Source organism: Thalia democratica, chromosome 1, assembly GCF_965202585.1.
Source record: "Thalia democratica chromosome 1, ktThaDemo2.hap1.1, whole genome shotgun sequence".
Classification (NCBI taxonomy): domain Eukaryota; kingdom Metazoa; phylum Chordata; class Thaliacea; order Salpida; family Salpidae; genus Thalia; species Thalia democratica.
In genome coordinates, this window is record NC_139165.1 from 73,079,351 (window position 1) to 73,104,876 (window position 25,526).

Genomic DNA, 25,526 nt, shown 5'->3' on the forward strand with positions numbered 1-25,526 from the left:
TAAATATAAGTTAAAAATCTGTTAAACTTTTTACTTAATTTATAAACAGAAAAGCTTTATTGGTTGTAGTCATAAAATAACAAAAGCATCAGAATTTAAATTTTTACTCAATTAGGATAGTTTTATGGTTACAAGACTATTCAAATTTTTGAAAATTTATTTAAAAGACCATATCTCAAAAAAAAAAGTATATACATTTTTTAAATATGTATGTAGGTCTATTCACAAACCCCTTTTTCTTTTTTACAATGCTTTATAGTTTTTAAGATATTAAAAAATTACTAAAAGTTACTTTAGTTTAAAACTTATTTTAGGTTAATTGCTAAAAACAATTGAAAATTTTCAAAAACAAATAAATAGCTTGTAGATATAAATAAGACCTACATACATATCTTTATTTTGTTTATATATACATTACTTTTTGAGTTGTGTTCCCTTAAAACTTTTTAAGAACTTAAATTGTCAGAATATGAGTTTTACAAATTTGAAAAGTCATGCACCCTACTTTTATGTATAAAAATCACTAATATTCAAAATAAAACAATAGTTTAAATGCTAAAGTTGAAAAATCTTCATTTAAAAGATTCTGCACACTTAAACAACTTTTGATAAAAAGACACAAATTAGCTTACAGAATCAAAATGAACAATATCATAGTGTTTGACTAAGGCATCAGTCAACTACTGTTATATGCTAAAAAGATCTGTTCACAGAAAAGCTAGTTAAATAATTTACTGTGAAACAGTACTTTAATAACTTTTGTATTAACTCATTATATTTTTTACCACACTAAAAATAAAAACAATTAACATTACATAAATATCAGAACAAATTTATAAAAATAAAAAGAATATTGTATTTATTTATCATATTAGCTTTTCCAATTTGTGAAAATTACTGCAATACTGTACATAAAATAAGTTTTATATAACGTAAACAATAACTTTTATTAGAAACTATATATAAGCGTGGCATTTCAATAGTCATATCTTTTACAATTTTCAATACATATTCAAAAAAAAAAATAATTTATATTTAAGAGGGTGAACACTAGGGTGCTGATTTTTACAGCTGGAAAAAGTTTTATGTTTTGAAAACACCATAAAAACACACTGCGCAAAATTTAGATGAATTGAAAAAACTTTTACCATGACACCAACAGATTTTACAAAACCCACCCAATACAAAATGTTTGGGACACAAAGAATGTGACTTTAAATTTTATCTGAAATTTTATTTACACATAGCCAATTATCACAGAGACACATTTTAAACAATTCAGAGGCATTTCCTGATTTTTGTAATTTTAATAATCTTTTTTAGTGTTCTTGAGTTCCCAGTTATTAAAAAAAAATACCATCATAAAACTTTCTTTAAATCTTTTCAGCTTGTTCACAATGTGTTTGTGTGATAATTGGCCACATGTAAAAAAATTTCATCTAAACATTTTAAGGTCAAATTTTGAATCCCATACGTTTTGCATTAGGGTTGATTTTAGAAAATTGGTTGGTGCAAAGGTGAAAGTTTCTTAAAACCATTTAAAATTTTGCACGGGGTGTTTTTATGAAATTTCCAAAACATAATTTTTTTCCAGCCACTAGCCAGAAACTCAAAAGTAGCTTTAAAAATAAGCACCCTAGTGAACACTGGTTTTTATTAACTTTTTCTAGATTTTCTCCCTGATTTTTAAAGGTTAAAGTTTTTTGTCCTATTTTTGTAGAAAATTTATTAGAAGGTTTTTTTTTGATAATATAGAAATGCTAAAAAGACTTTGTTTTCAATATAAGAGTTAAGACCATAAGAGGTTAGACATTAGTTTTTAATATAATTAACATTGGCCCTTATATGAAATTAAATTATATACTATAAGATACTTTGCATACAAATTGAAAAAAAAATCTTTTCAAATACAGTCAGTCAGAAAATTTTTATCTAACTTATGAAAGAATAATTTATTATTGCCTAGTTTCTTCAAATTTTTGAAAATATTCTAGAAATCTATCATTTTTTATTTATTTTTTAATCAATTAACCTATTTTTTAGGATCTATTACTTGTAACATTTTCCAACATTATGAAAAATATTATAATTAAAGAAATTTATGACCAAAAAAAAAAAGATAATAATTATTTTTTATTGGAAAAATATTATACTTATAATTTAAAAAATCCTGCAATGGAATTGTTTTTTGTTAAGTTAAGATGAAGCTGAGAAAGTTTCAGAACAAATGCTTATAAACCATAAGAGAAGATAGATTTTTAATGAAATAGTCTGTTTTTTACTTTTTTACCTTAGTCCTTCCATAAAATAATGTTTGAACTCTTTGACATACTACTTTTATATCTAATAAATAGTATAAATTTTACAAAAAAGTAAAAAGCAATTTTTAGCTAAGTTAAAATAACTAAAAAAAGAAAATAATAATAAATGTGCCTTTTTCTCCTTCTATGGCCTTTATTTGTATGTATTTTTAAGTCTTTTATTTTACATAATAAATTTTCGGATTTACCATGATTTTTTTCTAAATTCAAAGTTTGGTTTTAATAAATATTAATTCTTTTATTAATAGAAATTTTACTTAGTTTGAAAAATTCAATTTATATAATCTTGAAGTTCTTAAATAAATTGGAAATATCATAACTATTTATTCTATACAAAATTTCATTACGTAAAGTTCAGTGCCAACTGTGGAAATAATATTTTTCTAAAGTTCAGGTTTTTCAAAATGTTTTTGTAAACTTCTTTATTGTATATGATCTAGCCTGAGAGAAAAAAGTGAGTTTCCCTTAAAGCTTTTACAATTTTTAGTATTCAATGAAATTGTCTTAAAAACACCCATTGAGTTTTAGAAAAAGTTAAAATTTTAGTAACCAAAAAAGAAATTCAAATAATTTGAGTTTTAAATGAACTTATGTTACTTTTAAATAAGAGCTATACCACATTAGATAAAAAAAAGTATAGATAAGTTTTTCTGGTAATTTTAAACCAAAAAATAACTAAATTGGCCGCATTTAAACTAAAATTCTAAAATACTTGAAGCAGAATAGAAACAAAACCAGTTTTGAAAAAAGAAATTAAGTTCATTAAACAAGGTATAACTTTAAGTTCAACAAAAAAGTCAATTATTGGATGCCAGCCCACTGTGCATTTCTAGGTAAAATAGTCACCCTGATTCGACTTAGTATAAAAGTTAGTTAATCATAACTTCAAACTGAGTCTTTAAATGGACAAATTTGAAAATGCTCTAACACAAAACAGTGAGGAACAATATTGGTGTTCAGATAAGCTTATTTTGTACAACTTAGTTTTGATGCTAAGCAGATCACAGGGTTGCCAAAGGTTTTTTTGTAAATTTCTTCCAGGTTTTTAAAAACAAGTTTTTTGGTCCACTTTTGGTATAAAAATAAACTTAAGGTAGAAAACTGTCTTAAACAGTATTACAACATAGAAAAGATATTGTAAAGCTAATTAAAATATGTTTTTTTTTTGAGAAATTAATAAAAATTTAATAATAATAAAAATTAATTAAATAATAAATATTTCAAAAAAATTTTATCTCCATGATGGATATTTGGTATCTAATTGAAATTTTGTTACCTTACAAGTAAGTAGTATAAAACTCCAGGTTTTTTTCAAAAACTCCAAAACTCCAGGTTTTTTTGCCTTAATTTTTTAATTCAAGATTTTTCCATAATTTCAGGCTTTTTGGAAACCCTGAGATCATCAGTTACAGATAAATAAACAATGATCTAAAACATGTTGTATATATAGACAGATTTATAATTGGTAGAAAATAGTAATAACAAACAATAATAAATATTTTTTAGTATTATACATATTAGTACTTAAGTAAAAGGTATGTCTTAATGAAGCCTTTTAAGAAAACCATCTAACAAAATTATACTAGTATTGTTATAGAATATCAAGTTGCACCTGATTACTCAGGGTTGCCATTTGTTTTTTTCAATTTTTTTCCAGGTTTTCCAAATTTCTTCCAGGTTTTCCAAATTTCTTCCAGGTTTTTAAAATTACACATTTTTAGGTCTATTTTTAGTTTTAGGTTAATTTCTATTTAAGAAACTGTGTTAAATAGTATCAAAATATTGAAAAGATACTGTAAAGTTACTTTAAATGTGTTTTTTAATTAAAAAAAAATTTTTGATGATGACAAAAAATCTTAATTATATGATAGATTTTTTGTATCAAATCAAAACTTTACTATTGAAAATGTTTAAATTAGTAAAAATTCCAGGTTTTTCCAGGTTATTTTAGCCTAAATTGTCAAATTCCAGGTTTCCATGTAAAGTGGCAACCCTGATTACTGTTTAAATTTGATGGAAAGTTTTGAACTAAAACCATTGTTCATTCAAGCGTTTAAGAGAAAGCTCTCAAGGTCATATGTTTAACTGATGCAAGAATACTACAGTTTAGATAAGGAGAAAATAAAGTGCAGACAAGAAATTACTGATGTAATGTTGCATAAAGTTAAGAACGTTGCTATATAAACCAGCCACAGAAAGTGGTGAAGGATTCTAGCCACAGCCTGCTGCAGTAAACATGTTATTCATCATGAATTGACACATTAACCAACAGGTTCTTTGTGCACCACGTCCTATGACTAAATATTTTAAGCATTTTTTATTGTTCAATAAACTTTTTTTTTTGTGGTAGTTTAAGTATTTCTTTTAACAATGTTACTTTTTATATTAATTATTATTTAAATCTTAAGTGGTTGAATCTTATTTTTTTTTATAAATTCTTAAAGTATATTCCTGTTAGATTGATTCTTGTGTAAAGTTTTGATGAAAAATTGATTCTTGTATAAAATTATTATTTAAGTTACCTACATCAATAGGTGACAATATAAAATAAATTAAGTGGATCAAAGAAAACAAACAAAAAGTTAATAATCAAAAAACAGTTTTAAAAATAAAAACAACATTTAAAATTTTTGGCATACTTAATTGGTTTATATGAACACTGTGGTGCACACTTTAAATAATATGGTTTAAGTACTGAACTTAATGAATGTATTTTAATTTAGAAGTACTTTAAAACTTTTTCTACAAGCAAGTAAAATATGAGGTTTTTAAAATGAAAACTTTTTTGAAGAATAATACATTATATATTTAAAAAATAATAAAAACTAAAAAATCACAAAAAACACAACAAACAGTTTATATACCAGGACAATTTAAGAAACCTTAATATAATATTATTCATTGCATGAATCTCCATAAAACAAAAAACTCTAAGCTTGAGATATTTTACCAAAACTAGACTAACAATAACAACAAGTTGAGAGCTCAAATAATATGAAAACAACAACAATAAAAGTGTTTAAAAAATTTTGCCCCAAGGACCCAGTGTACAAAAACGTTATCAAGTTATCACATCCACATTTACAATTTAATGTCTTGACTAGGACAAAATAAGTATCTTTAAATAAGATTATATTTTACTGAAAAAAAAGGTAAACATTATCTCATAATAAGCTTATGTCTGGGAATCAAACAGATATTGTTAAAAGGAAAAACTCAGAAAATGTATTGTGTTACTATGTAGTTTTGCAGATGGCTTGGCAATAAACCACTCAATAAATGCTGAAATGAACAAAGAAATATATGCTTTTTGAAGAAACACCTTTATTAACTTGTATTCAGTGTTCAATAAAAACTTTTTTTTATAAATCTAAGTTCATATAATCATATAAAATTAAACAAAGCAATTGAAATTTTATAATTAAAGCCTTAGAAATAAAACAGTTTAAACTTTAAGTATATTTTATTTCTAAATACTAAAGAATCTAAAGCTGTAAATTTCTAAATACTAAAGAAATTTAAAAAAAAATGGTAGTATTAAGATTTAATTAGCTTTGTAATGGTTTATATTTAAAAGTTTAGTAAAAAAATCGTTAAAGTTCTTATTTAGGTACTTTTGATATTTTTTTCAGCTAATTAATATGAATAACTAATATTCAATATGTTTTTGAGCACTTTTTAACTTTGGCAATCTTATATTTAAGCTTTTTTTTTTTTCAGAAAAATTAAGACAATTTAGTCAATTAATTTTGTACATTTTTTTAATTTTTGATTTACTCATGTAAACTTATCTATAGATTATTTATCGCATTTAGATTACAAATTTTTTATTGTAAGATTTTCTTTCGTTAGTTAGAGTTTAAATTTGATTTTTTTTAATAACTAATTATTAAGTTTTTTTTTTTTGTTATTCAAGTCAAGTGTGTTGCACTAACAACTTAATTACCGAAAATTCTTTTCGTACAACCAAGTCGTGTTGAGCATCTTCGTTTTTCTTTTTTTTCAAAAAACTTACTTACTTTGTAGTAAAATAGTAAAATTAAACTTACGAAACCTAAATTTTAGCTATTGATCTACAGAATCCTTTGAACTAGAATCGAGGTGTTTGTTATTCAAGTCAATATCTGCCCTAATCCAGAATTTTTTTAATTTAAACTTTTTTAAACTTTCAATGCTGAATTACATCTTGAAATTTGATTTTCTTTTTATATAAAAAATATGCAAACAAGTTAATTGCCGTAAAAATATTATGAAAATTCTATCATCGTCAGTACAGTATTACGTTCTTGATCAATACTTATAAGAAAAACTTATTTATTCAAAATATAACTAAAAACTAAGTGAATAAAGCATCTTTGTAACAGTGTAAAATATCAAGGCTATGATCATAAAATACTGTTATGATATAAAGTACAACTGATCCTGTCATACAGAAATAATAAATAATCAAAACATTACTCTAAACCCCAAACTTTAAATGATAAAAAACACAGTAAATTAGTTATACTTACAAGCTTTGTATACACACAACTAACAAAACGATTTTTTTTTTAATATTGTAAGTAGATGCTTTATTAATAAAATTTTGATGAACTAGTTAGCATGTTGTCTAAAAATTTAACAGTGCAAACCATTTTTTAGCTATTCAACCTTTGATAAATAATTGTTTTAAAAAGCTTTAACTCACTAGATGTCAATAAATATTATAGCAGACTTAGTTTAATCATTCAAAGTTTAGCTTAGTCTTTGTAAAAAATAATTTAGTGAGGTGTTCCATATGAAAACTTTGAAATGTTTTAAAGCAAGCTCATGTTTTTACTACAATTTATATTAATATGATATTAAAGTAATCGATTTTTGATGATGTTTACTATTAGAGTTCTAAAAAAACTCATCATCGTTACGGTTCATCAAATTAAACTATAATAAGTTTTCAACTATTTATTTTAAAAAAAATGTTTTAAATATTTTTAAAACACTAGACATCAAAAAAGATATAATAGCCTTACTTATAAAAATTAATAAATAATTAAAGTAATATCAAATTTGGAAATATAATTGTAGTTCAAACTTTAAAGTAGTATACTTTCTTTTAATAGTAATCAGTTTCTGATAAAACTTATTGTTAAGAAAATACAGTCTTTAAGAACATACAAACAAAATTATTTATGTTTTACAAACTGCAATAAATTATAAATGAGATTATAAAATTAAAAAAGTTTTTGTGTTTTACATAAATAATTAAATAACTTTTTTATCCAATTTATTAATACTTATGTCGTCACAATAAAAATAAAAATAGAACTTTGAACAGATACATAGAACACAATAAATGTTAAAAATAACTCAATAAAACATAAACTTTAAAGCTAAATACTTTTCACCTAATGTAGTATAAATTATACTATTCGAAAAGTATATGGTTTCATCAATCATTGAAAGTTAAGTTTACTTTTTTTTTTTAATATCTAGCTAGACAATTAATAAAAAACTTGAAAGTTAATAAAAAAAATACCTTTGTGTCTTTGTAAATACAATTTGTATTTATATCACATATACTACAAAAGTAATTGTTATAAAACAAAACTTTCCATAAAAATTCTGAAAAAAACATAAAATACAATCTAAAACTTATATTATCGACTGTTCAACTTTGGATAAATTATTGTTTTAAGAAGCTTTAAAACTCAAATTAAAAAGAAAAAATAATAAAACTTTTAAAAACTGATAAACAGGTAAAGTAATACTCCATTTCAAACAAACAGCGTAGTTATTTTTACAAGCAAGGTATTTTTACGCAACAAAAATATTCGATGCATTTTGCAACGTCGCATGGTTCTTCCGAGTTCCGACCATTTGTTTTCATCGACGTCGTAACAAAGCAAGCTCGCACTTTCGCTCCAAAACACAACAACTTTTCTGCCGAACTAAACTGCCGCACTGTACAAAACCGACTTTGCCATTGGAGGTGCTTTGAGTACTGATAACTTCTTACAATCTTACAAACGCTGACGAACACTTCGAAAGCATCCGCACCCTCTGAAACGGTAAAGAGCTTGTTATTAACAACGACTGAGGTGTGTCCGCTTCTCTCTTCATGCTCGGCATAGGCTATCATACATTCGGAAAAACGTCGTACGAATCAACTGTCCGCAAGTCGTCGCGTTGAGTACCGTTTCCGCCCAAAACCACAATTCTTCCATCAAACACTGCGCAAGCTCTTTTCGATTTCGTCTGGTCCATTTCGGCAACTTCTTTCAAATTGCAATCTATCGTGTCAAATTCCAACCACGTGCTGACTCTCGTGCTTTCACCAACGATTCCCCTGATATCGAATCTTTTACGCACGAATGCGCAGCCACATAGACATTCGCTCATGCCGTCCAAGGTAGCCGAGGTCGCCCTTGATCTGCTGGCGAGCGAGTACTTTTCAGTGTGCCTCGTCCAATCCATTATCAAAACGTAACCGCCATAAGCGTACAGATCGCCTATCACACAAAACACTTGGCATTCGTATCTTTCCGGTTTCTTGGAAGGGTAAACCCCTTTGAACGCCAAGCGACTGCCGACTTGATTTACGGCTTAAGAGCGTTTACACAAGCACATGTAGAAACCTCCAAAAACGAGAACGGCGAACAGTTCTTTATTGCAGCACATGAATTTCTTAAATAAAATTAAAATTTTAAACCGTCGGCTCGCCATCGGCCACTTTTGACGACCAGAAACCCCTCAAAAATGCTTTGGAGGTTGATTGCGAAAGCAGAAAAAACCGAGTTTTCAATAAAATTTCCTAAGCATGCCTGCCGCACCTTTCCCGATGCTTCAACCTTCCCGGCGGCGCCGTAAACTTCGACCTTCGTGGCGATCAGCAGGCCGGAAATGGCGAGAATTGCCGCGAAAGAAGCGCACTGCAAGCTCAAAAAGTTTCCGTGTCGACCACGGTCACGAAGCCGCGCTCAATGAGGCATAACGCCGCGTTTTCGACGCTAGGCAGGCGGAAGAGCATTGAAAGTTTGTAAAACAAATAGTCGTTTTTTATTTAAAGTTTTTCTAGAGAGAACGAAGTAACATGGCCGTACTCGTTAAAAAAAACTTTGCTTAACTGAAATAATTTTGTTTTCATCTTGCTTTTTTCACCTTAAAATTTTTTTTAATTAAATAAAATGTTTTTTTGTTAACATCACATAGTTTTGAATTAATATAATCTTATAATGTTTTTTTAATAAATTAATAACCTGCATTCTACCTTCTTAATTCATGTCATTAAATCAACTTTTTTAATAACTGTAGCTACGTTTTCTGACTTTAACGTTCTAAACTCGGTACTAAAAACATTATAGTAAATTTCTAAACACATTTAATTGTTTCCTTTTTTAAAGTTTTTATCTATCTCTATTGTTAAAAATTGAATGTTTAAAAAAGCTAAAACTACAAATTTAGCACGGAGTGTCAATTTAGCACGGCGTCACTTTAGCACGAGTGACATTTTAGCACGGAATAATTTTAGATCTTTCGAAATGTTCTTATAAATGTTGTTCAATTACTTAATAGTTATTAAATTAAAAAAAAAACAATTCAAACATTTGTTCTTACACTTTTTAAAGTATCGTCTTTATAAAACAGATTAATTTAAAGTGTTACTTGAAAAAACTTTATTTTTAATTTTTTATGACGATACTTTAGGTTTCAAAACAATAAAAATAATAAAAAAACTAAAACGGGTATAAAAAACAAGTTTACTAACTATAGAAGAAGTCTATATACCATTTTTCTCACATATGGATATTTATCTAAAAAAAGTTGCGATAAGCGTGCATGTAGAAATATAAGGAACTTAACATCTTTATGTGTTATGATATTTAGAGCTGTATATACTTTGTAAATGAAACAAGTAAAGTTTAAATAGGCTATAAAGTTATCAGAGAATTTAAAAACAAAGTTTGTCAATATTTACTAACCTCAATATATTTCATCTTTTATTAAAAACTTGCGCTTAAAATTTAACCTTATTATAATTAATTTGAGCTTTTTTAAAAAGCTTTAAGAAACTTACAGCTTGTATATACTGATAGGTTTTAGAAATATTTATGTCGAAAATATGGTAGTGTTATTATCAAAGTATTCAAAAATTATATACATCTCTAAATATTATAACACATAAAGATGTTAAGTTCCTTCTATTTCTACATGCACGCGTCTCGCAACTATAAAAAAATAATTATCTAAATTAAGTTGTTAAAGTTTGTTATTTTACCTTTATTTCAATTTTAGTTAAACCTTAGACTTGTAACACATTCAAAGCTTGTTAACTTTTAGTTTACATGATGCATAGTGTGTTTTTAGGTTTTTAAATAAAATAGTACAAATTTTATTTAAGCACAAAAAACATTGCTAAATAAATTCCGTGCTAAAGTGTCACTCTGTGCTAAAGTAATTTCGTGCTTTTCTAACCTGTTCTCAAGAAAAAACAGTTGAAAAATTAAAGAACAAACAGTATTAAAGATATAACATGTTGAAAAACCTGCGGTAATCTGCCGTAACATAACCCAGTTTTAAATTCCTAAATATTAAGAACAAATAAGAGTTTGCTATACAAAATTCTTTTTACACAAGTAATTAGTTGTATTTTAGTTTTTATAAGTAAGTAATTTCAATAAAGATTGCATATTTTATTTTATTTTTCTAATGTTGGCGTCTATATTACAAAAAAGTTTCGTTTAACAAACAGGTTCTATAGAGTTATAAATTCAACCGGTTTTTTTTTTTTTTTATGTAATTTTTATTTTTTAAATATTTTTTGTTTATTTTTTTTTTATCACTGTTACCCCTAACCATTACCCTCGATCGGTAAGCGGTTCTCGAATTTGACTGGGTGGATTTTAAACGTGTCCAATAAATTCAATATTAAATAACAAGAGAATTAAAAAAAAAACTATTTTCAGCTGTGTATAAAACTAACAATGCGCACGTCACTAAAGTGAAACTATTTTGTGCGTATATGAAACTTTTTGATGTTGTTATGGATTTTTGCATTTTATACTTTTATGTGTTTATGAATAAAAATTTTAAAAGAAGGCACAATCAAATCTACTAAATATAAACTATAAGAGGAAATAAAAATAGAAAACTACTATGATAATTTTCAAATGGCTTGATTATAAACCATTCAACTAATATTTAAATGAACAATAGTATTTGCTTTTATAGTAAACACTTTTTTAACTTATAGTTAAAAAAAAGTAGTTTATATGAACGTTAAGTTTATTTAATCATTACAAATATAACAAGTAAGTGAATGAAATTTTTAATTAAATCTCAAAAAAATTAAAAAACTAAACTTGAAACATTTTTATAAAGTTTTAAACTTTAAAAATTAAGGCGATTTTAAAAATCTGATCAGAATTTGGTTTCATTAACTTTGATGTATCTAAACTAAAATTACTAGTTCTACAATTTTTAATCAACAAGTTGACTTTTGTTGCTTTTTTAAAGTACTTTTTACAAAAATTATTTTTTAATTATAAGTTTTGACTACATAGGTCCTTTAAAACAACCAAACATATTTAAAAACTTAAAGACCGTTGAAAAGCTTATTACATTAGTTTAAAACATAATATATACAAAAAATACCAACAATTGTAAATTTAAATAAATGTTTTGTAGTAAAAATAAAGCATAAATAGATAATAAAACATTGCAGCCAGTAAGTTCGTTTAGTTTTAAAGAGTGTTTGTATAAAACTTAACGTTTTATAAATTATTTCTAATAAATATTATATTAATATAAACGAACATACAAATACGTAGATTTTTTTTTCATCACATATTACAACTATGTTAAACATGTTCAAATTATTTAAGCGACTAATAAAGCGGAATAGTTTTTTAGCATTTTATAAATTTTATTAAATATTTTAAATTGTGAAGAACATTTTATTTTTAACTATAAATTTTACACTTACGTTTTATAATTTGCTTTTAGATTAATTTTGTGTGCATTACTACTAAATTTTTTGATGCCTAGGTTTGACCTTGTGTAATAAATATACCTTACCTCGTACATGTCCATCAACTATTCGACTAAGATTAGATGTTTAATTCAACAAAATTTATTCATTATGAAAATTTAAGTGGTTTGATATAAAACTATTTAATATTTGTTGTATACGACTCGATAACCTAAAGGGTTCTTGACCAAAATTTCTGTGCGCTTTTTTAATCGTTCAATAAGCAATAATAATAACAAAAATCAACTAGTATTTCAAAACTATAATTTGAAACCCGCTAGGTGCTTCAGAACTGCAAACTTCTAAAAGGTCAAAACTTATCTTAAATAGAATAAATATAACTTTTATTGATTTATTTGTAATGTGTTTTATAGAAAATATGGTTAAGTTAGGACAGAAAAGGAGTATATTTTTACATATAAAGTTTTCGGTAAAATTGGTAAGGAATATGTTAAAACAATTCTGCTGTACTACAATATTTTTTTCTGATTTACACAATCTTTATAAACAAAATATTTCCATTTACATTATTAATACAGCCGAGTACTTACCAATCTGAAATGATAGGTTAGTGTCTAAAAATAAGAGTAGGTGTCAAATTTGCACGAAGATACTTTTGCAAGAAGACACTTTTGCACGAGGGGACAAAATTGCACAAAGGGTCAGTTTAACGAAGACATTTTTGTACGGGTTGAAATTTGTTTAATTTTAATTTTTTTTAACAATCATTATTTTTTATTTAGCTTTTTTATTAATTTTATTTTTTCTACTATCAATGTTACTACTAACCCTTACCCTCGGTCGGAAACTTATTTTATTTTATTTTATATTTGTGTGTTAGTTATTGTTCATTTTTTTATTTTTACTATCACTGTTACCTCTAAGCCTAACCCTTACCCTCGGTCGGTTTAATTTTCAAAATATATATTTTCATTCATTTTTTTTTGTTTTTTTTTTAGTAATTTTTTTTAGTTTTAATTTTATTATCACTAATACCCCCTAATCCTTACCTTCGGTCGGCATTCTTTTTTCTCTTTGTTTTTTACAAGTTTTTTTATCATTTATTTTTAATTCTGTATTTTTTTTATAACTTCTTTCTTCTGTTTTTTTTTTACTCTCGTACAAAACTGTCACTTGTGCAAAATTTACCAGCCATGCAAATTTGTCTCCGTACATAAGTATCTTCGTGAAAAATTGACCCTTCGTGCAAATTTGTCTTCCTTTAATTTTAACCCGCCCAATAAATAAACAGTTAATGTTTTGTTTAAGCGCTGATAACGTTTAACATCAAAAAATCCCCTAAGAAGACCATTTAAAAACACCATTAAAATGTGCATTCTAATACTGTTTTTGGTTACAAAAAAGTGAACTTATATACACTGTTTTGTAAACATCAGCAATTTTATGCTCTACTAATTGTTAAACCATTTGCTTAACTATAACCTTTAGGAAGAATTGTACTAGAAGGTATTTGTACTTGAAATTTATTTATTTTTATCAAAATATAGGAGCTATTACACAATTTGATTGTTGAACTATTTTATAGTTGTTGTAATATGAAAACTTGCCTGTAGATTTGAGCTTAGGATTTTACCACACTATGCAGTTTTAATATTAAGATTTTAATCTTCGGAATGTCCTTGAATTTACTTAACATCTAAAGCTTTTTTAAATAGATGTACTTTTGTTTAGTTAAACATGTGGTAATATTAGAGAGGCAGGTAATATTACACATGAAGTAAGGTTGCTACACACTAAGGCTACTCAGAATATTTCACAATGGTTTTAACTTTTTTTGCAAAACATAAGCTAGTTTGTGAATGTTTCATAAATTCCATGTTAATTTTTTTAATTAAAATGTTTCTTTCTTAACAACTGTGTTTTTTAATGTCCTTTTGTTATTATCTTTGTACTTTAAGATATTTAAGCTTTATTAGAAGATTTATTTTTTGTTTTTGGATCTCATTAACTAATTTTTAACATACACTGGCTAAATCAGGTTAGCTAGAGATAACTCAGGCTAGTTTTTGGTAGCTGGGGATGACTTTTACTTAATGAACGATGACTGTGATGATGTAACACCTTTGGTTTAAAAATGTTTATCATGGCTTAGGCAAGATTTTAAAGCTCAGTTTTTTACTATTTGTGGTTTAATAGAGCATGGATCATAATGCATTGAAAACTTTCAAGTTAAACATTGCACGATTGAAATTCAAATGGTTGGCTACTATACAAATAAAGTGCTTAATATTCTATAACAGATAGCATAGTGTTATAAAGATAAGAAGTATTAAAGTTCTCTCTAATGATCAGCCTTTATTATCTAAATGCAATTAATTAGCTTAGCTAGTGAAAATTTAAAGTTTAATTTAATATTAATTTTATAATTATTTGTTAAGGGAGTAGGTGGGTAAATCATTTTTATCACAGTTTAGTCTTATTTAAAAATCTTAACTAAGCTACATGATGCTTTTAACAGATTTTTAAAATTAAAAATAATTTTTGAGATATAGCAGGTCGAAGTTGAAGGCAACAATAGGTTCCTTTTGGGAGGCGGCAAATAATTAGAAATTGTTAAAAATCTATCCTCTCCTATGTTTTTTGAGATAAATACCTCAAACTTTTAGGAAATGTTCCTTGCAATAATTCAAAAATTCCATTGTAAAGAACAAAAAAAATTTAGATAAAAAGTTTATGACAAAAAATTGAATAATAAACTGTTTTATTTTGTTTATTTTTTAATAAAATTAATATTCTCTAAAATTCTTCCAGACAGAATTTTCTAGTTATTGCAAGGAATATTTCCTAAATTATCTAAAAAAATGTAGGAGAAGATAGATTTTAGTGAAATAGTATTTTTTGCGTTTTAGTTAGCGCCTCCCAAAAGGAACCTATTGTTGCTTAGGACTTTGACCTGCTTCATCTTAATAGTTCTTTTGACTTTTTAAAACCTGTAAAAAGCATCTTGTAGCTTAGTTCAAACTCTTTGAAATAAGATAAAATTGTGATACAATTGATTTAACTTCCTTTCCTATTCCCATAATAAGGTTTTTAACATTTGAGTTGTTTTAAGGTACCAAGCAACAATTTTATACATATATCTTATAAGTATAACTGTTGAAAGTCTTGAAGTTTTACCATTTTTGTAAATACAAGATAAACATTTACTATGTATGAGCATATACTGACAGTCATACAAATATAGCACATTTTTGAATAAAAAGAAGTACAGGTTTAGTGTTGGAGTAAGTTATTTTGTAAAATTGAAGTTTTAATATATCTTACTTATTAACTTGGACTATTAAGTTGCTTAGAGAGCATCAAAATATGCTTAATGTGCTAGTATATTGTTCTTTTTATTTATCTTATGTATGTAACTATATGTTTCCATAATTAGAATAACAGCGATAGACTCTGTACTTTTTTGTTTTGCTACAACATAAAATGTGGTAAAATTTTAATTTTATATATTATAAACTATTTATTAAAAACAAAATTTTATATAAAAGTGAAAACTTAAGTTAATTTATTGTATTTCAAAACTTTTATTCACTTTATTTAAAGCTTACAAAGTTTAGTTCTCAAAATCTTTGTTTATATATGAAACCTTAGAAAAACCGTTTAATAAAAACTCACAAATGTGTGTTTAAAAGTTGTATTATACTTAAGTTTAGTTGTTATGTTGAGTTAAAATGATCTGATCTAGACTAAACATTCTCTTAATTTTTATAATTGTAGTTACTAAAACTACAAGTTTCAAAACTGTAGTAATTGAAAAAAAAAACAAAAGTCAAAGTTAACAAAATATATTTTTTAGCTTGAATTGTCCAAAATCCCCTCGTACAGCTTTTATTTTGATTCAAAACTAAAAAAAACTCTGGAATTTTTTTTTAATTCTTGGATATATTCATTAACTTTTAGATTCCTGGAACAAAAAATTGATAACATGATAATACTAGGTTAAGATAGCTTTGAAAAAGCTATAGAATTTCTTACTATCTAAAAATACATATATATATATATATATAGGTTAAATAGTACTGTAATAAATATCAATAACTTTTTGAAGAACTAAATCCTAGTCATAATTTGATTATGAGTTATGGTTTTTTAAATAGTTTTGTTTTGGTACTGGTTTTAATTAAAAAATTTAAACATAAGTCACTCATTTAAAAAACGTTTATTAATTAATTTCGTTTAGCTCATTATCAGAATAAACTTGCTAAAAACTGATAATATTATAGTATAAATTTAGTTATAAACAGTAATTTTGAAATACCTAGCTAAAAATTGTTACGTCATAAAAGTCTGTTTAAAGTGTTTAAATTAGAGTTGAATTATACTTATGAATTTGAAGTTGTTTGTAAAACAAAACTGTTAAAACAAAAACATTTAAAATAGTAGAAATTTTACCTGAAACAAAATAAAATAAAAAGTACATTACAAAAACACGACAGTAAACAACAACAATAATACTAAAAACCTGCTATTTATAAAGTTTTAAATTGTAAAAATCTCCTTGTTTGCAAATTTTTGGCTCACGAGTTCTAATAAACAAATGTTCTAGAACTGAGAGATGGTAAGTGTATTTGCTCTAGATAGAATTCTGAACCTACTATCCAGGTAGTTCTCAGCACAAACAGGGTTGTTAAGGAGGTGCTCTTGGATAGATGACTGATCACCTTTTGACTTAATGTTGTCATTAAAAATAAACTTTTTTAGCTTTTTGTGACATGCTGCTCTTGTCTGACGTGGAAACATTGAGATGTTCGACCTACGTAGTCATTTTGGCAATGACATTTTAATATGTATATTACATTATTTAAATCATGAATAGGTGTGGCATCTTTCACAATTCTGTTAAGCGGGCGGTTGGTATTGTGAAAGATGCAACGCGTAACAAAATGCTATTAAAGGTGGATTCTAAAGCTAATGAAGCCAGTCTTATTGAGTTTTCACCCATATAACTAAGGCGGAGGTAGACTGGGAAAGGATGTGGGCCAAAAGAGGGTAATCAGTTCATTTTGGACTGAGTTGCCTTAATTGTCTTCTTGATGACTGTTTTGAGGTAACCTAATGAGAGAAAATTTTTGTAAATGTTGTCAAGTTCTAGAACCAAACAGTCAGCTGTGCAAACTTTAATAGTTTTGTTGGTTATGCATTGTATGATCTTTAATTTTGGTTTGTTGGGGCAAAACGAATTCCAGGAAATGTAGTCCGGACTAAAATTTTCTTTTATTTACACAGAAGTAGAAAAGGTGTTGTTGCTGTTTCTAGTAATGTTAATGTCTAAAAAGTAAATTAAACCGGAAACTACTTCTTTGCATGAACAAAACTATGCATTTGTGCATCTTATTTAACAAAGTAAAAAGTTATTGACATTGTTTTTTGAACGGAAAATAGCAAAAACATAATCAATATACCTATAATACACAAGTGGCTTACTATTATCTTCTTTTCTAATTTCTACTATCTTAAATGTTTTTGTTTTACAAACAACTTCAAATTCATAAGTATAAATAATTCAACTTTAATTTAAACATTTAAAAAAGACTCATATGCTTATCGACGTAACAATTTTTAGCTAGATAGTTCAAAATTACTGTTTATAACTAAATTTATACTATAATATTATCAGTTTTTAGCAAATTTATTTTGATGATGAGCTAAACTAAATAAATTAATAAACCTTTTTTAAATGGGTGACTTATGCTTAAATTTTTTTGTTTTATTTAATTTATTGTATTTGTACTATGAATATTAAGTTTATATTTTATTTTAGAAGATAAAAAAGGAATAAATGTCATTTTGTTCGTTCTACAACGCTGAAAAGTACAGAGATCACTTTGACACAGGTTAGGTTAATATGAGTTGCTTTTAAGAACTTGTTTTTATAGGTTTTCTTATTAATAAAAACAGTTAGTAAAATTATCTTTTGTCTATTTACTGTTTACAAAGTGAGTGATAATCTTAAAAATCTGCTTTGTTTTATTTATTTAGTGGGTTGCACACACTCAAGATAACTCAAGGCTAGTTTAAAATATTATAAAAACTCAAGCAAGTTTAAAGTTTTTTGAAAATCATAAGCTAGTTTATTTTTTTTAGAAATTCATGCTAGTTTTGATTTTTTATAAATATCAGGCTGGTTTTATGACTTTTCTACCATAAAATTTATCTTTATGGTAACCTTTGTATTTTTATTTTTATGATTTTAAGTAAGAAAAAATAACTAAAATTATTTTCAACATTGAGTGATATCAATTATATATATTTTTTCACAAACCCAACCTAGTTTTTTTGCCTCAAAAACAAGGAAACCCTGTAAACACAAAAAAGCAGAATTTTTTCATTTCAAACATATTATGCAGGTTTAAATATGTGTATGATGATTCTAAATACTGTTTTAATCATTTGTTTTTCAAAAAGTTTGTTATTTTTTTTATTTTTTTTAATTCTCAATGTTATAAATAATAAAGTTTTAACACAAAAAAGGCATTCATTTGCATTTTGTTAACTAGTATTTAATAAACTATTGTTAATATATGCTAGTTAACTTTTCATTTTTTTTTTCAGGTGTTTACAAGTGTGTAAAATGTGGTTATGAGTTGTTTTCAAGCAAATCAAAGTACAAGCATTCTACACCATGGCCTGCTTTTACTGAGACAATTCATGCTGATAGTATAAGCAAATACCTAGAGTCACCAGGGGCTTATAAGGTAAACTGTTCTAATAGCTTTATACAAATTCTGATAAGTAGTATCTTCAAAACATAATGTTTAATTTATATAACTTTAAAAAATTTGTTGAAACTTTCATTCCAATCAATATAAACACTACATTACAAAATTGTTTAAATTTCTATGTTAGGCCATAGAGGTGTGACCACTTTTTAAAGCAAGCTACCAGTTATTATTACCTTTTATAAAAATTAACTTTTGATGTAAAAGTGTTCAAAATTAGCAAGTTCAGTAAGTTCTTTATGAAAACCTCAAGTTAAAAACACAAAAATAGACTATTTCATTAAAAATATATTTCCTCTTTCAGTTTTTGAGCCATTTTTTTAGACTATATCAGTCTAAATTTGATAAATTTTTAACAACTTGTAAGAATAAGGTTTTTTATTTTTTAATAAAAGAAAACAGTTTTTTTTTTGTTCATAAAATATTATTTAAAAAAATCTAGTTCCCACAAATTGTTTGTCGTATTAAAAATAATAATTCTTAAAAAACTGAAGTAAATTGCTATAAAATACAAAGAATCTAATATATTTCCATGGAAGTCTTTTATTGCACACAGCTGTATAGAATTTTTTACAAAGTTGGTTAAATCTTACAAATAAACTATTATTTGATGTTCTACAACAGGTTTTTTATTGAAAAGTATAAGTATCACTAAGCTTTCAAATAAAAGCTAATGCTTTTTTTTATCCTATGGCCTTAACTAAAAAGGTAAATAAAAAACAGAAGTAAAAATAAATTATCATCATTAATTTATTTTTACATGGGATGTAACTTTGTAATTTCGTTTCAAAACTACTTATTTTATCAAAAAGTGTAAAGCGTTTATTACTTATATGTTATTTGAGACCACTCATATTACTGAATATATATTTGTAAATGAATTTCAATTGTTTTAACTTTAAAACAGTACGCTAGAAATTTTTAAGTGTTACCGATTGCTTTATTATTATTTTTTATTCAAGACGCATTATTCAAATGAAATTTTGTAGAAGTGTTAAAAATTGTATCATTGTTAACAAAATAATACTATTATTAACAATATTTTATGCTTTTTTTAAAAGTTGGTAGTCTTTATATATTGTGTGTAAGGGCATACAGTAAATTAATTTTTTAATTTACAGTGGCTTTTATATGAAAGCTAAAAGTATGAGCTACCAGCCAGTTTGTTTTTAGTATATATTAAACTATATTAACATTTTAGATACAGTCATTTTTGTAAAAAAAAAATTGAATACAAAGGCATACACTATATCTTTTAGTCCAATTTTCTTGGAAATTTTCTGTTTCCAATTTAAAAATTCACTAGAATTTTATGAATTTTAAAATGTAATTATTTAAATTTTTGAAAAATGTATTTTGAAAATGAGTAATCTTATTTTAAAATACTAATATTAATTATTTAGTTTAATTTTTTTTTTGCTATTGTAAACTTAACAGTAAAACTGGGTTTTTGATCATTACGAAAATTAACTTTGTCAAATAGGTGAAATAATTTCTTTAAAGTATATTTTTCTTTGACTTATAATATCGTGACATTTATAATTGTGTAACAGTTCATCAGTGTATTTTTTAGTTTTATTTGTAAAATTTGAAGCATAAATGTAAACATAGTTTATTTTATTTTAGTAATCTTAACTTAAAACTATAAAAATTTTTTTAAGTATTTGTAGTTTTTCAAGTTATTTAACTTTAATTTTTTTAGAATACCAATTATTTTTACGTTTTATTGTTATAAAGTTTTTTTAAGATTTTAATGTAAACCTCAAGCTTTTAAACAAAACTATTTTAGAGTATTTCAAACGAAATGTTTATTATTGAAATACAATATACTTAAAAATTCTACTATAGTAGAATGATTTTTTCTTATTTATATAAAGTTGTCTAAAATAACATCTAGTATTTATAAGGTGATAATTAAATAATGTAGTATTTAATAATGACTAGTAGTTCAAACAAATTAAGAATACCAACATCAATGGGCTACAAAGTTTCAGGTATAAAAACAAAATAATGTTTCTTACCTATTATCCTTTTTGTAATTTGAAATATTCATACTTGTTATATTATAAATTCTTGTTTTTAAACTTAAATATTTGTTAAATATACTAAATATAGAATAACAAAAGTCTTCGTGTTAGAATTTTAAAAAGAGTAATCTTATTTTTAAAATACTAATATTAATTATTGAGTTTACCTTTTTTTCTTTTGCTATTGTAAACTTTAACAGTAATACTGGATTTTTTATTATTACGACGTTCTACTTTGTTAAAGTGGTGAAATAAATTCTTTAAAGTATTTTTTCTTTAACTTATAATATCGTGACATTTATAATTGTGTAACAGTTCATCATGTATTTCTTATTTTTATTTGTGAAATTTTAAGCATAAATTTAAACATAGTTTAATTTGTTCTAGTAATCTTAAATTTAAGTATAAAAATTAAAACTATAAAACTTTTCTTTAATTGTGTAATTTTTAAAGTTATTTGACTCAATTTTTTTAAAGTACCAATTATGTTTACGTTTTGTGTTTATGAACATATTATTATATACTTTTTTTTACAGATTCTAATATAAACCTAAAGCTTTTAAACCAAACTATTTTAAAATATTTTAAACGAAATGTTTATTATTGAATTACAATAAATTTTAAATGCTACTATAGTAAGACTTTTCTGATGTTTATTGTTTCAAATAGTTTAAGATTTAGTTGGTTTTAGTTTGAAAACCTTTTAAATGTATAATTTTTATTTTAAATAAACACTATTCTGAAAGAAAAAATCTCAAGTATCTAATTTAGCTTATTTTAAGTTTTAATTTTTAATGTAAAAGTAACACGAACATAACTAAAAACAAATATTTTAGGCTATGCAAATAAATATAGGTTTTCAAGTAAACCTACATTTTCAAGTTAAATTAGTTTTATTTGCTCATATTTTTTTGAGTTCTTATCATAAGTTTTTGAAAACTAAGGGCTGTAATACTTAAAAATCCTTTAATAAATTCCTTAAAACAACTCCATTTATTTTTTAATTATAGGTTTTGTGTGGAAAATGTGGCAACCCGCTCGGTCATGAGTTCGTCAACGATGGTCCGAAAAAGGGGGTGCCCCGTTTCTGAATATTCTCAGAGTCTCTTGTGTTTGTCAAGACCGAAGAAGTAGCAAAATCTTCTTAAAAATGTGAGTATATTTGAGTGATAATTAAGTTGTTTGTGAGGTAGATATTTTTGTAGATTAAATAAAGTTTAGTAAATTTAAATACTTTCCTAAGTTCAATTAGTTAATTTTGTTAAAAGTTTTGCATTTAACTTAATATTTAAAAACCTGTAATAAGAAGAATTATGTTTTTGATTATGATGCTAATTTTTTTTAAAGTTCGTATCTCATTGTTTTTATCATTGGTTAATATATAAATAAATATTTTTTTAATACCTAAAAACTATTGATTAATATAAAATTTATAAGCAAAAAAAGCCCTAGTACATTTTTTAGCTATTTACAAATGCATTCAATATACTTTAAGTTTAAATATGTATATTTTTTTTACAGAATTAATGTCAAGACAACACTAGAGACTACGTTTCATTTAATTTTTCTTTAATTTTCTAAAACACCAAATAGCAAACTAATGACTGGATAATGTGAAAACTCAAGTGCATTATCCATGAGTAATTGTTACAACTTGCTATCAGTTAGAACTTAACAAAGAAAGTTTATTTTGAAACACCCTGATGCCTTTGTAATTTTTAACCAATCAACTGCTTGTAATTAGTTCCTTCCATTTGCTTGGTTGCCACGGTTCAGTGTTTTTCTTTTTAAGTTCTCTTTACTATTAAAGCTTTTTAGTCTATTAAGACAATGTTTTTTTAGAAAGAAATTAATCCTAAAAGTAAGATAAATGCTATTATCTTTGTGGTAATTGTTTTGTTTTCTTGTAACTAATGTTTGTTGCATAAATTTAAAAAATGTTTGTTGATTAACACAAAAAGTTGTACTGTATTCTAAATCGAGTAGTCAAATATAGTTTTTGTATTTGATGACTCTGCGCTGATAATGTGTAAGTTTATCTTTTTTTAGGTTGGCAACTAAGTTTTACTAATTTTTAGTAATTTATAAAGAAAGTGTGATTGTTGTGTATAACGTATGATTTAGCTTTATGCACTTTATTTAGCTAAATTCAATTAAATCTTCAAAATAAAATCTAATTTGATGTGATTGGAACTTATATTGCGGTAAAAATTGTATATTTTATATAATTTCTAAGCGTTTTCAGTATAAGTATTATTATAGTAACAATAAGCAATTCCAAAAGTATCGTCTACTTTATATATAAGTAAGTTTAGTTTAATACCATATACAAAATAATTTAAAAAAATACTTAAGAAATAAAGAAAAAAATTCTTACTAAATCAAGTCTGAATTACCTAGTAAATTTGAATTTTGATAAGTTTTGAAAAAGCCTTGCCTTATAAAAATTCACCTTGTGTTTTTAATTTTTAGTCTAGAGTTTACCAAAGTTGTTTTAAATACGTTTAAAAAAATATATAATCAAAGTTTTTTGCACTATAATTTAAAAAAAGTTTTGTAGATTAACGAAAAACAATATATTAATAAAATCTTATAAGTTTTATTTTACTTTTTAGTACTTAAAAGTGTTGCACGAACTAAGTTAGGCATTTTTATATTTTGATTTAAAATCTACAGACAATCAAAAAACTAGGTAGTGTTATGAATTAAAATTGTTGAGAGGTATTTATTAGTTTATTTAAAGGAGTGAGAAGAAAAAAAATACTTTCTACAAAACATTTGGTAAAAGTGTTTTTAACTTAAGTCTGCTTTGTATATTTTAAATAGAAAAGTCCACAGTTTTAATTGTTACATATTAAAACGTAAAAACCGTAAAAAAATAGTACTTTCTATAGTAACAACTTATAGTTTAGTTACATATATTGCTCTGTATAGCATTTATAAAGGCTGAGAGCCACTGATTTAAAATGTCTTAATACATAGTTGATTGTTATGAAAGCTTTTAAAGTGACGAGTTTATTAAAAACAGCTGCCCTTAATTTATATTAAAACTATTATCTTGAGTTTTTTGGTATTAATAGTTAGAACTTTTTAATTATGTATTGTGTAGATTATTTGATTATTTATGTTAGGTTGTCCAAAAACTTAAAGTTTATTAGTTAACCGGGTTAGTTATCATTCATCAAATATAATTCAAATTATCCTCAATCAGGCCTGAGTAAAATTATCTGAGTTTTAATACACAAGTCCATACTAAGTCAATATACAATATGTATAATATTAAGCTTAATAAACTGCATACATTTTTTGAGAGGAAAATGTTAAACTAAAAATAACATTAAGATGTTTTCGTTATCAAGTTCTTACGGTTATTTAAAAAGTTGTGGACAACAATTAGTATTTATTTAAAAAAAATTTTACACCAATACTTTTCAAATTTAAACAACATATAAAATCAAAATCTAGCAGAAAATCGTGCTTGTACTTTTTTAAATGCATTTGAATTACTATTTTTTGTTACAATAAGAAGTAAAAGTGTAACAATATTTTTTTTTAATTCGAAAAAAAATTGGCAATTAATTTAAAAAATAGTGATACTAGTTTATATCTTTAAACATATTTGAATTATAAGGCTGAAAGTAGAATCGTAGTAAACCTACTTTTATTTGACTTAGTATTTTTTAATTTTAAAGTAAATTAGTTATAAGTAGTAATGTACCGGACACACAATTTCGGTTCCGGCCGGATCCGGACTTTTTTTTTTAAATCAGAATCCAGCCGGAACCGGATCCGGACTTTTTTTTTTTCAAATTAGAATCCGGCCGGAACCGGATCCGGACTTTTTTTCAAATTAGAGTCCGGCCGGATCCGGATATCAAACAAAAATGGCAATATCCAGCCGGACCCGGATAGTGAGTCCGGTACATCATTAGTATAAACTAGCCTGAGTCAGAATGAGGTTTTTAAAAACTAAAAAAAAAAAGAACTTTAATCTAATAATAAGTAGAACAGCTAGCCACAAGGTTTACAAATTTAGGTGTTATTTACAATTAAAAACCTGAAATCAAGTTCTTGAACAAAATACACTAGAAAATTACAAAATATTGAAAACTGGATCAGCTCAAACTCATTAAAAAAATCTAAAAGAAAACTAGCCTTAGGCAGTCCAAGATTTTCTAAAATTCCCAAAAATTTTCAAACTAGCAGGGTTGCCACTGTTTAAGTCAATAAAACTAGCTAGAGTGAGTATAAACAAGCCTGAGTCAGAATGAGGTTTTTAAAAACTGAAAAATTACTTTAATCTAATAATCAGATAACAGCTAGCAAAGGTAGACAATTTGGTAGTAAAGTTGTGGGCTGATTGTGGTACACTTAACTTATTAGTACTACCCATCATAATTAAATCCTACCTTATTTAATTAATATCTAACAA

The 25,526-nt window shown here is 25.2% G+C and overlaps 1 protein-coding gene across 2 annotated transcripts in view; it reads left to right on the forward strand.

Moving 5' to 3' along the window:
- LOC145849248 (methionine-R-sulfoxide reductase B1-A-like) overlaps positions 1–23,276 on the forward strand; it is a 64,303-nt gene extending 41,027 nt beyond the window's left edge. Inside the window, exons 2-5 of one of the 2 annotated variants that reach the window (XM_082954387.1) lie at positions 18,123–18,182; positions 18,901–19,043; positions 22,105–22,246; positions 22,616–23,276. In XM_082954387.1, the coding sequence (XP_082810513.1) occupies positions 18,128–18,182; positions 18,901–19,043; positions 22,105–22,242 (336 nt within the window). In that variant the 5' untranslated portion in view covers positions 18,123–18,127 and the 3' untranslated portion in view covers positions 22,243–22,246; positions 22,616–23,276. Of the gene's footprint in view, positions 1–18,107; positions 18,183–18,900; positions 19,044–22,104; positions 22,247–22,615 lie in introns of those variants that run through there. The other variant, XM_082954386.1, reaches the window with a different exon arrangement.
- The last annotated feature ends 2,250 nt before the right edge of the window (positions 23,277–25,526 follow it).